The sequence below is a fragment of the Montipora foliosa genome, chromosome 9, assembly GCF_036669935.1.
Source record: "Montipora foliosa isolate CH-2021 chromosome 9, ASM3666993v2, whole genome shotgun sequence".
Lineage (NCBI taxonomy): Eukaryota > Metazoa > Cnidaria > Anthozoa > Scleractinia > Acroporidae > Montipora > Montipora foliosa.
Genome location: NC_090877.1, coordinates 2,678,679 through 2,691,178, shown reverse-complemented (window position 1 = coordinate 2,691,178; position 12,500 = coordinate 2,678,679). Strand labels below are relative to the sequence as shown.

At 40.2% G+C, this 12,500-nt stretch overlaps 1 protein-coding gene across 5 annotated transcripts in view; it reads left to right on the top strand.

Annotated features, from left to right (window-relative positions):
• Positions 1-12,500, top strand: part of LOC137970992 (polyunsaturated fatty acid 5-lipoxygenase-like) — a 59,704-nt gene that overhangs the window by 38,863 nt on the left and 8,341 nt on the right. For 4 of the 5 annotated variants that reach the window (XM_068817681.1, XM_068817683.1, XM_068817682.1 and 1 more), the window contains 5 exons: positions 4,928-5,279; positions 5,390-5,525; positions 11,246-11,269; positions 11,501-11,598; positions 12,009-12,210. In XM_068817681.1, the coding sequence (XP_068673782.1) occupies positions 4,928-5,279; positions 5,390-5,525; positions 11,246-11,269; positions 11,501-11,598; positions 12,009-12,210 (812 nt within the window). The remainder of the gene's footprint in view (positions 1-4,927; positions 5,280-5,389; positions 5,526-11,245; positions 11,270-11,500; positions 11,599-12,008; positions 12,211-12,500) is intronic. The other variant, XM_068817685.1, reaches the window with a different exon arrangement.

Sequence of the window (12,500 nt, the reverse complement as noted above, 5' to 3'; positions counted from 1 at the left end):
AATTCGTATATATATATAACTATCAATACAATGATTCTTTGTAGATTAAATGTTCGTTACAAGTACGTAAAATGCAAACGAACCAACAATATTATAGAGAACACAACTGACATAACGGTAAAAGTTTAAAAGTGTAATGCTAAACTGACATGATCAACTTGTTTGTTGAGTTCGGGTTTCAACCGCTCAATATGGAAGCTCTCCTTGATTTTGAGTTGATAGAAAGAAGTAGCATTATCAATAATTTTGAAGCAAGAAACATCACAATTATCGTGACAATTTTTAGAAGAACTAAGATGCTTGAAAATATGAGAATTTTTGTCCCGGAAAAGGTGCTCATTTACACGTGTGTAGAAATGCCTGTTGGTTTCACCAACGTAGCGAGCACCACAGCCCGCACAAGTAAATTTGTATACAACACGTGATTTGAGAGAATCCGGAATGAAATCCTTTGGACTAAAAATGTTGCACAGTTTGAATGGAGAGAAAATTACTTTAACATTTAAATCCTTGCAATACTTGTTAATAATAGATGAAATTTTCTTTCTGGTATAAGTTGAATAGAAACCGATGTAAGGTAGTTTGTAAAAGTGGTAGTTGGATACATCATGTTTAGGGGCTTCTTTTGTAGTAACATTTCTATAAGATAACCTTGAACGGACTTGTCAATTAGCCAACTGGGAAACATATTACGTTTCAAAATAGTAGTTAGAGTATTGATATCGTTTTGAAAACCCTGAGTAGTGTTGTTAATTTTATATGCCCTGTCGATGAGAGTTTTAATTAACCCTAATTTGTACTGAAAGGGAGTAAAACTAAAATAATTTGTAAGTAGACCAGTGTAAGTCTTTTTTCGAAAAACAGAAGTGATACAAGAACATTCATTGTTACTTGATCTCTGCTTGGATAATAATACATCTAAGAAAGGCATTGGTTGGAAAAATACACCGGTACCCAAGTATTATATTATCGCAGATACGTAGATGACATTATTTGTTGTTTTCAAAATTCTCATGATGCAGATATGTTTTTTCAATACCTTAACAAATGCCATCCCAACATTAAGTTTACAATGGAAACAGAAACAGATGACAAACTGCCTTTCTTAGATGTACTATTATCCAAGCAGAGATTAAGTAACAATGAATGTTCTTGTATCACTTCTGTTTTTCGAAAAAAGACTTACACTGGTCTACTTACAAATTATTTTAGTTTTACTCCCTTTCAGTACAAATTAGGGTTAATTAAAACTCTCATCGACAGGGCATACAAAATTAACAACACTACTCAGGGTTTTCAAAACGATATCAATACTCTAACTACTATTTTGAAACGTAATATGTTTCCCAGTTGGCTAATTGACAAGTCCGTTCAAGGTTATCTTAGAAAAGTTACTACAAAAGAAGCCCCTAAACATGATGTATCCAACTACCACTTTTACAAACTACCTTACATCGGTTTCTATTCAACTTATACCAGAAAGAAAATTTCATCTATTATTAACAAGTATTGCAAGGATTTAAATGTTAAAGTAATTTTCTCTCCATTCAAACTGTGCAACATTTTTAGTCCAAAGGATTTCATTCCGGATTCTCTCAAATCACGTGTTGTATACAAATTTACTTGTGCGGGCTGTGGTGCTCGCTACGTTGGTGAAACCAACAGGCATTTCTACACACGTGTAAATGAGCACCTTTTCCGGGACAAAAATTCTCATATTTTCAAGCATCTTAGTTCTTCTAAAAATTGTCACGATAATTGTGATGTTTCTTGCTTCAAAATTATTGATAATGCTACTTCTTTCTATCAACTCAAAATCAAGGAGAGCTTCCATATTGAGCGGTTGAAACCCGAACTCAACAAACAAGTTGATCATGTCAGTTTAGCATTACACTTTTAAACTTTTACCGTTATGTCAGTTGTGTTCTCTATAATATTGTTGGTTCGTTTGAATTTTACGTACTTGTAACGAACATTTAATCTACAAAGAATCATTGTATTGATAGTTATATATATATACGAATTATCTTGTAAAAAATGTTAATGTTACACTCTCTATGGCTGAAGATGATGTTTGAAACATCGAAACATGTTCCGAAAATTCAAAAGTGTGGTTGTCTTTTTTAAAATATTAAAACAAATACCCAGTGGCCTAACTTAGTTCCCTGTGGTACCCCTGATGGGACGGAACCCCACTCAGAAAAGCAACCCTCTGTTAACTTGATTCTCTGTGATCGATCGGAAAGAAAATCTGAAACCCAGTTGGCAAAAATAAGTGGGATATCTAATTGAGATAAATACTATGGTCAATAAGGTCAAAAGCCTTAAGATAGTCAAATAACAAGGTCCTAACAGTTGGAATCTGTGCGAATCTTTTTACTGAAGAATTTCAGTCTAAAAACATATCATAATGGTGTTCAAACTGCGAACTAAGCAAAAACCAAAAACTCCAATTCACTTTCCGGAGGCGGAGTCGATATTCCCGGCTATGTTTGGAAAGTCCGCTGGGGGTAAATTGATCATTGTAAAGCGCCTTTGAGACGTTAGTGAAAGGGCGCTATATAAATGCACCACTTTACTTTTTCTTTTTTTTTTTTTTTTTTCTCGTAGTCGGCCTCGTCTATCGATCCAAAAGTCCTTACTGATTTGAGTCCGGCGGGGGCCCTTCTAGAAATACCACTCTTTAACCACTCTCCACTGACGGAATACTTACTTACTTACTTACTTATCCTCATCGGGCCCATGAGGACTCTTCAGGCCGGTTCGGTTTCCGTAATCAGATAATTTTTACGGGGTGCGGGGATTAGCCGCACGCCCAACCCCCAACCTGGAGGACCAGTGACTACCATTTAGTCTGGCCTCTACCCTTTGACCTGCCCGCCAAGGTTGGACCTACTGGGGCAATACCCCCGACGGTAAAGCTCTCAAGGTCACTGAGGCACGCAAGCTCCCCCACCACGACAAGGCAGCAGTCTACGGAGGAGCCACTGACAGAATAGTTTATTATTATTATTATTATTATTATTATTATTATTATTATTCATTGTTATATTTTATTAATTTTTGAACACGTAACACATTCGGAAGTTTACATTACAGTTGAATACCAAGATACATATAAAAAAGAAAAAGAAAATTCAGAAAAAATAATCGAGCTATCTTTAAGTTGTTTGAATAGATGTAATACATCATGTATAATAAAGTATAATTAAAGCTTCTCATAGCCCTATGCGCAGCAAGGCTTACTTGAACAAGCCAAACACGATTTCTTTTACAAACTAGTATTGTTTGTTGCATTAAACCACCACACCAGCTGACGAGTAAAAGACAAGGTGAATTGGCAGTCTAGAAAAGTGTTTCCTATGGAATCTAATTCACCGCAATACAAGCAATCACTTTCACTGTTAATTCCATATCCTTTTAATTCCTTTTTGGTCACCAAAAAAAAATTGAACTTAAATTATGGAAGTTACTGTCAGGTATATCTATGAGAAAATGCAATCCTCTGTCATAATTGATATGGTAATTTCCAAAGCACCAATGCATCGATCCGAACCTGCAGGGCGAACACTAGTTTCAGGTATCATCTAGATAGTCAAAATGTAGAAATGCATAATGGCAAAAGCAATCACGCAAATAGGCATAACGTGAAAAGGCATAACTTAGATAGACATACTGCGAAAAGGCATCTCTTTAAAAGGGTTAACGCAAAGAGAGGGAGGGAGGGGTGGGTATGTGGTCGGGAGTGGGGGAAGGGTCGGTAATTGCTGCTGAAAGCACGACAAAACTAGCCCCCGCAGAAACTCGTGCCGCTAGTTCAGATAATACCATTTTGAAAATGGTTGCAAATTGTGCAGGTTCTGCTTCACAGTAGACAGTTTCGTCTCTTTTAAGCGATGCAATTCGGCTTCTGAGCGACGAGAGAACGACCGAAGGTCATTCCGAGCAAGAAAGAGCGCTTACTGAAAAGGGTAGCGGCGAATTCGCAAGCTTACGGACATCGTTGTGGCAATTTCAAGCCTAATTACAATAGGAATTTCAAGCTGTCGGCTTCTATTTGGAATCTTGGTCGGCCTGGTTGACCCGTATAAAAAACAGCAGGTACCTGTGTAGCATTGACTTCGTGGTAAATGTTTTCTGTCATTGCCAAAGCTTTTCGAAGAATAGACTATCTGTGCACTCTGCGGATTAATAGTTTCAGCTGATAAAGGACATAAATTAATTGCTTAAGTCGAAAGGAATCAAAATCACTTCAGGAAACCATTTTCTTCCTGGCGTAATAGTTCAGTAACAATTCTCTAATATTGAGCCAAGACATTCGAGTGGAAGAAGAAGGTATCGCCCGTTCGATCACCATCTTCTCAAAAAAGATACGAAGGCTCCAGGTCATTCCTACGACCGCTGATTGTCTCACGTAATGATTATTTGCGTGATGTCTATTTGCGTGGTGCCTACTTGCGTGATGCCCTTTGGCGTTATGTTATGCCTATTTGCATTAAGCTTTTTCGTGTTATGCCTATTTGCGTTATGCTTACTTGCATTTTGCCTTTTCAGTCGTTTTATGCCTATTTGCGTTTTGCCTTTTCGCGTTATGCCTATTTGCATTATGCCTTTTTCTGCATTTTGACTATCTGCATGATACCTGAAACGGGTGTTTGGATCGATGCATTCACGATTTGGAAACTACTATATCAATTACAGAGGATTGCATTTTGTCATAGATATACCTCCATATTAAATTCTCTTAACTTATTTTCTTTACACATTTTTTAAACATCTTAAAAGATTCTCGCCATGCTATAAGCCAGCTGGAGTTAGCTGATGTAGCTTTAAATTTAAAAGCCAATAAAAGTCCCGAGATTTTAGTTTTTCTAAAGTAATTTTTATATTATTATATTATAATTACCAATTTCATTTCTTTATCAAGGTCTGTAAGTGCAGTCCCGTGTGAAGTGTCCCTTCCTCAAGAAACCAGTGAAATATGTAAAGCGATGAGGGACAAAGAGCTGGCTGGAAAACAGGCCACGTTTACCTACAAATTCGACGCTTCCGTGCACGGCTTTGCATTATTAAATATGACACCCAGTGAACTGGCTGTTTTGTTAACTCAAGATCCTTTCAGCAGATACTGGGTCACTAGTTATCTTTCCACGGTTTTAGCAAGCAATGCATCTCTTTACCAATATTTGAGTATCACTGGTGGAAAGGAGATCACAAACATTTCTGAATATCTCCCGCTATCAGCATTTTTCCAGTCATTTCTGGAGCCAGCAATTGGAGTAAGTAGATGAGGGGGGGTATTGGTTTCCTGACTACTGAGTACTAACCAACCAGAAAACGTTTCCTACCCGGAATTCCTCTCAACGAAACGGTCTCTTTTCCCGTCTAGAAATACGCAAGACGACCTTCCAGATATGAGGCTTTCATTAGAAAGAAACCTTTATGGATAAGCGACAAGTACTTCACTCAGCAGCGTCTGGCGGGAACCAACCCGATGTCCATCCGCCAGGTGACCATCCATGGAGGTAGGGCTTAAACTGTCAGCAGAAAAAGTGGATCTGTCTTACTTTGACTGACAAAACTTGAGTACAGTCGAACCTCCACTAAAGGACGCCACCTGTAATCGGACGTCTCTCGTAAGCGGACACGGACATCTATTCAGGGTCCACAGGGTCTAAAATATCCTCCCGTATATCTAACGAAATGGGTTCGCTTTTAACGGTTTTATCGCAGACTGTCCTGGACAAAACATAGTCATTTCGATTACAATTAGCTTTTTTTCCTTTCATTTCCTTTTTAAACTTTTCTTCAAGCCAGTCGCACAAAAATTTGTCTCCTTAAAGGAGCAAGCCAATTCTATACCATATCCTGCTCCTCTCACAGTTTATCCGCTTTCCCAATGTAAGAACTGCTGTTGCTGAGTTAGACGCACTCTTCAGGAACTTCCTCACCCAATCTCAAACACATTCTAATGAACAAATGGCATCTTATACAAAACCAGCCCTTACTAAGAGAAATCATTAAAAACTCTCCCCTAGGAGGTCTTTGAAAGATGTACTTGTTAGAGCAAAGCTCTGAGGTCTTTCAATTTCCTATATTGACCAATAAGAGTGGTGTTTTGCCTGCCAACTCACCTTGAAACACAACCACAAGTTGTCTTAAGGAGCTGTAAAAGACTTGTTGTGGTGTATGATATGCCCTCTATTGCACTTTCTTTTTTCAACCTCCCATGAGCGGACACCTCCCGTAAGCGGACACTTATCCTTGGTCTCGAGGGTGTCCCGCTTACGGAAGGTTCGACTGTATCATGCCTAACTGAAAAGTGACGACCTATGAATGAAGACTTACAGGGAACCTCCTCCTCCTTCGAGGTCAGGCCGACCGGAAGTAAATTCACAAGGTCTAGAATTTAATTTGTACACATGTCACGCTTCTTGATGGCCTCCACCTCGATCGCGGCGGTGACACAGTTCATTTTGGCGACCTCTCAGAAAGGTGAGCCAGTTTTCCCCGAAGGTCTTGGGTTCAATTCCCACCCTGGTCAGAGTTTTTCTTTGTCCTTGTGTGGGCCCATTTCCATTAGTAAGGCTAACGCTCACATGGTTGATATGGGGTTGAAACCTAGAACTTCACATTACACTCTAATCTTCAGTTAAGTCCGTTGTAAATAAGTGTTTTGTCTGTGTTGTCTCTCGCTCTGTTTCTCTCAACTTTTAACGGTGTTCTTCATTGAAATAGCAGTGTTCTTCTCCTTCCTCGGCTTCTCGAGCTCTCGACAGAAATTTCTCAAATTTTGTCGCTTCTCCTCTCGTACGCTTTCCTGCTTTTTATCCCGTTGTTCGTCGCTAATAGTATGAAATACTTGAACACAACTTCCTAAAGTAAACAAGTTTTTGAATGCGATATCAATGCCCACACCATTTCCTGCGTAATTTCCCGCCAGGTTAAACGCGGGTTTCACTTTTCTCACCACGACTGACACCTGATTCCCTTCCCTCCTCCGCAAGCAGTGTACGGGCGAGCGTACGAGACGTCAAAACCAAAATAATTATTTCTCGGATTGATAGTTTACAAATTTTCAAGTAAAGCTATGATCCTCGCATTTATGGACGCAATTTTAGCAATTGCGAAGAGAAGCCGGAAAATTTCAGGACTTTAACGGTGTTTGAACCCGTGACCTCGAGATACCGGTGCGACGCTCTAACCAACTGAGCTATTTAGCCACTGACGTTGGGAGTGACCAACTCCAGCTTACTTGATTTCATATCCGCAGTTCAGTGTTTGATTCATTTCATATATCACTTCGTTCATTGTGACCAAATTTTCTTAGCTATGGAGCTCGCGCGCGCGTGAGTGTGCGCTCGAGGAGCTCCGCTATTATTGTCTTTCTGTAGTTAAGTCATCCGGATAAAAAAAAGTCCGGATTAAGGGCGCTTTTCTTTTGGGAGAACTGGCTGGCCAGACCCGTCAAGTTGCAAAGAAAATGCAACAATTTGAAGGAACACTTGCATAATAATCCCTCACATATTTCTAGAGAAGTATATATCATCCTCGAAGTGTGTTAATTTGAAGGCGTTGTAGAGTTAGTCCTTCCAACTACCCGGTCTGGCCGGTCAGTTCTGTCAAATGGAAAGCGTCCTTAGCGTCCACGCAGTTCCGGATTCATAGCGGATTAAAAAATATCCACTCTGGAGAGTGCATTAAAAAAATTCCGGATATATTCGCCAACGAATTCGCCGGATAGGTGTGGAGAAGGCGTATCCAGAAAGAAAAAACTGCGGACTCAAACTTTAATCTAATAGCGAACTTAAACAACGACGACGGCGACGGCAACGAAAACGTCATCTGAAAATAGAAATTCGCGTTATTATAAGCACCTATCAATGTTAAGCCGCTGGGGAAGGGGGGTGGGGGAAACACGGGCATAGGAGGGGGATTTGACGTTACAATTCTGCCCGTGGTAGAGACGTTTGATCATTCGTTGAGTTCCGGGGGTTGGGACCTTTGACTTTAACCGTTAGAAGAGTGGGGTCCACTGACGCCATCTTGGCTGATCGCCATCTTGAATGACCGAGAAAGACTGAAAAATAGTACCGCCATTTTGGGATTACCCAGAAGTCACTAGAAGCAAACCGATTCTCTGCGATTCCCTCAACGCCATGAGTGAAAGAGTGAATCTGCTCTATATTTTGTAAGACAAAGGTCATCGAATCTTTTTAACAAGGTTGACATGTAATCCAATAGAAAAGCTTTTGTTTCCGTTGTGTTCTGGTGCATATTTTTTGCATATGTTTGAATATTGATGAGTTTTCTTTGTGCAGCTTGTGTATGCTTGCTTGAATTCATAAGCATAATAAATGTATTTAATTAAATTTGCTATGTAGGTTCTTGTTCAGTACGGCGAGAGCCGTAAGGCTCTGGTAGTTGGTGAGAGTTAAATAAATCAATACGGTGAAAACAGAATTCAAATTTGATGTTGACGACGAAATCTTGGTTCTGCAATTCAAAGACGAATGGCAGGAGTTCGTGGATCTTGACGCTCTGGAACACGTGGCAGATCGTTCTGAGCTCCGGGTGCCCCTGGGGTGAGAAATTTGCACTTTTTTGACCCAGGATGACTTTCCTGGGGCCGGGCATTTGAACAGAAAAACTGATCTGAGTTCAAATCCCCCGCCTATGCCCGGCCTCCTCCCCCAGCAGGTTAACATTGATAGGTGCATAATCACTTCGTGACGCGGGTGTAGTGTTTTCATAAGGATCTCTTTGAGTTTAGGTACAGCTGGGTTGAAGGTGGTAACGAACGGTAGAATGTTTTTGGATGTCTTTATTTTGTTTTTCAAAGCCACATTTGGCGATGAGAAAACTACCTCTGCTAGTTGTTTTTTCAACTAGCTTGCGTGGGTAGCCTCGTTAAAGTAGACGCGATTGGAAAACCCGTTTGTACGTCTCGAATTTTTCCTCAATCGAGTTCGTTCGCAAAAGGCATAATGTCTCTCCTTTGATGAAACCCTTCTTTAAGCTGAGAGGGTGACATAAAGAGAAATGCGTGTATTGGAACGTTTCTGTGGCTTTAAAATAAGTTTGGACATCAAGGAACACTGTGCGTTTAGATTTTCGCAAGTGAATTTGATCGTAGGGTGGAATTGGTAAGCAAATTCAAGCTGTTGATTTCGTGTTTGCTTATGGTCCACACTGAAAAAAGGTTATCAATGAATCTTTTCCAGATAGTAGGTTAATGGGGGCTGGATAAAAGTAGTTGTTTGTCGATGTGAGCCAAAAAGATGACTGAGAAAGCTACTGCCATTTTTGTGCCATTGCTATACCGTGGGTCTGTAAATAGTGCTCAACATTGAATTTGAAGGCGTTTTCTTTAAGAATCAGTTTCATGAGGTCCCCAAGAGTGGATGTGGGGATGGGTGGATTTGACTGATAGTGATTTTCATAATATTGGCAGATAACCTCCATCTCCTCTTCCTGCGGGATGTTGGTATAAAGTGAACAGACATCGAGTGTAGCAATTATTGCATTGTCTGGAAGTTGCGTGTTTTGTAGTGTTTTGTGGTGTCTCAAGAGGAAATGAGGGGACAGAGAGGGAGGCTCCCGGTCCAGCCCTCGGGATATGTCATGTCCACGAAAGTTATTTTTAGACGAGTGGAAGTCTTTGTTCTAGCGGAAGTCTGTCTTCCGAGACGTCCGCATGGAGGCCAACCTCGGTCTGATGTTTGAATAAATATAAATATTGATCAGCCTTCCACGTGCGCCGCCGTTTTCTCTTTTCACTAAGAACCTGAGAGCGAGGCAAGACTGTGTGTGGACGTCTCGGAAGAAAGACTTCCGCTCGTCGAAAAATAACTTTCATGACATATCCCGGCCAACGCCCTGATCCTCCCTTTCTTTCCCCTCATTTTCTTTTGGGTGTCTTTAATATATGACTGTTTCTTAGCAATAGGTTGTAAAAGCGAATCGATGAAGCTTGAAATACGTTCTGTAGGGCCACCACTACCGGAAACTATCGGTCTGCTGACTGGGTTTGGTTTGTGTATTTTCGTCATGCAGTGTATAGAATACCGGTATTCTGGGTGGGTTCTGGCTTTGATTGAGTCATCTGAAAGTCATTGAGCCAATATGGTTGTTTGTATACAGTGCATTGACTATGTTGCTGACCTTTTTGTCCGTCGAGGACACTATAGGATCTTGTAGAGGGGTGTAAAAGTTTGTGTCACAAACTTCTACGTTGCCCTCTCGGATGTTGTCTTGGGCATCGATGACGACTGTTGTGGTCCCCTAATCAGCTTTTTTAATGTTCACCTTTCTATATGCGCGTAGTGCGGATAGTGCTTGTCGTTCTTGTGCTGACAAATTGTCTTTAGCATTGCTAAAGAATATTGAAGCAATTTCAATTTTTCAATTGGTTCTGGATAGAGATCGGCTAGTCGATGACTGAATTCTCTTCTCGGCGTTTTCTTGTCTGGTTTGGTCCCGGAAAATTTGGTCCAGCTGTTTCTCGAGACTAGAAATGGTCTCAATGTCTGCGCTGGAGTCTACCCACGCAAGCTAGTTGAAAAAACACTGGCAGAGGTAGTTTTCTCAACGCGAAATGAGGCTTTGAAAAACAAAATAAAGACATCAAAAAACATTCCACCGTCCGTTACCACCTTCAACCCAGCTGTACCTAAACTCAAAGAGATCCTTATGAAAAACTGATTTTTAATATCTAACGTCCCAAAACTTGCGCACATTTTCCCTATTGCTCCTATTGTCGCCTACAGGAAGGACAAATCACTCAAGGACTTTTTGGTCACAGCTTCAATTCCTCCTCAAATTGGAAACCACCTAAACCTAGCAAATCCTAGGAACACACTGGTTTCCTACACATTCAACTTTAAAGCATTATTAACACACCTACTACCTCTTAAAATCGCAAAATAGAAAGACCACGAGCTCTTAAACCACCTCAAGTCGGAGCCCTTTTTCTTTCGCCTTTAAAAACTAAACGGAGTTCTATACGACAAGGAGGGTCACAATATGAATATGATACATATTGCACCGGTATCGCATATGAATGAAAATTAATTTTCATAAGAAAAACGTCGCACTTAGACTCGCTTTGAAAAAAAAGCAGACATCAACTCGGAATTGGCCTTTTCAGGTTTCATGTTCAAACAGTGTGAACGACATGTTTACAAAGGTATTTGATGTTTGTTTGAATACTTTTCCTCACATAATTAAATTTTGTTGTCTTTAGAGATCATCGAGGAGAAGATAGAAGGTAAAAAATTTGTGACTCTTGTATTGTACATGTAATTAATGGCACCCGTTGCGTGAGTGTTTGTAACACCTCGAAGATAAAAGAGTGCACACATGTTGGATACTAAATGAATAACTTGAAACACAGTAAGATTTAAATGTCAGGGCAGTTTGTCAATCCACAATTCCGAAGCAAATTTGATTTGCGTCAATGATGACAATGGTGATGATTGTTTTTTTGCGGGACCAATAGGATTGGACTGGAACGAACTCAATGCGACATTGAACCCCACATTTGACTGGGAAACCGCTGTACAAACAGCTCTGAGAACTGATGATTCTTTGGAAGACGTAAGTTGCCTGAGGGGTAGAGATTTCTTGCCTATTATGTGGAAGGTGTAATGCAAGTTGTGTTTTTTTAAACGAAAATTTTAACGTGGGCTGTACTGCCGTTTTTAAAGACACCTGTTCTTTTAATGGATAAAAATGTTCAAGTATCAGATATCATTTTTGGACAAGAGAAAATGCAAAATCAGCTTCTGAATTATTCGAAGTTTCCGGTTCCTTTTCCATAGATTTGAAAATGATACATATTTTTGGACGATTTAGTGTGTGGTATCGTAGGATAATTTTACGAGTCTCGCTGTAGCTTGGCGAGCCCGTAGGGTGAGTCACAGCTGTGAAATCTCTTCCGCCAGCTACTCTGTTCTCTTTTAAAAGGAGATGTAATTGTGACCATTTTTTGGCGTCTTTAATTTCAGGCCATAAAAAAGGGTTTCATCTTTGCTCTTCGCTACAAGTTGTGTGATGACATGCCCAGATCCCCGGATCTCACAGATCATGATCCCCGTAGGACAATGAGGAACTCTCTATCTCCTATTGCTCTATTTGCATCTGCAAAAATAAAGGGGACAGATCGCAACGAACTAGTTCCTGTGGCAATTCAAATGGACTATAAACCAGGTCATGAAGTTAAATGCAAATGAATAGAGTAAATACCTGTCGATGGGGAAAGACAATAAATAAAATATATAGATTTAGCGAAGCCTAAATGCGGAGCTCCCGGGCTGTTCATTCTTACTGGCTCTAGGATTAGTGAAAATAAAAGGCTTTGGAATTGTCCGCGTTTTGGTTTTCCGGCGTATATTGCTTAATTACGTCAGTTTCTTCGCTGCCTAACTAGTCAATTCCACGGTTAATTTCACTCGAAAAACCTACTGATCGCATAAATCACGAAAGAATGAGTGCGATAT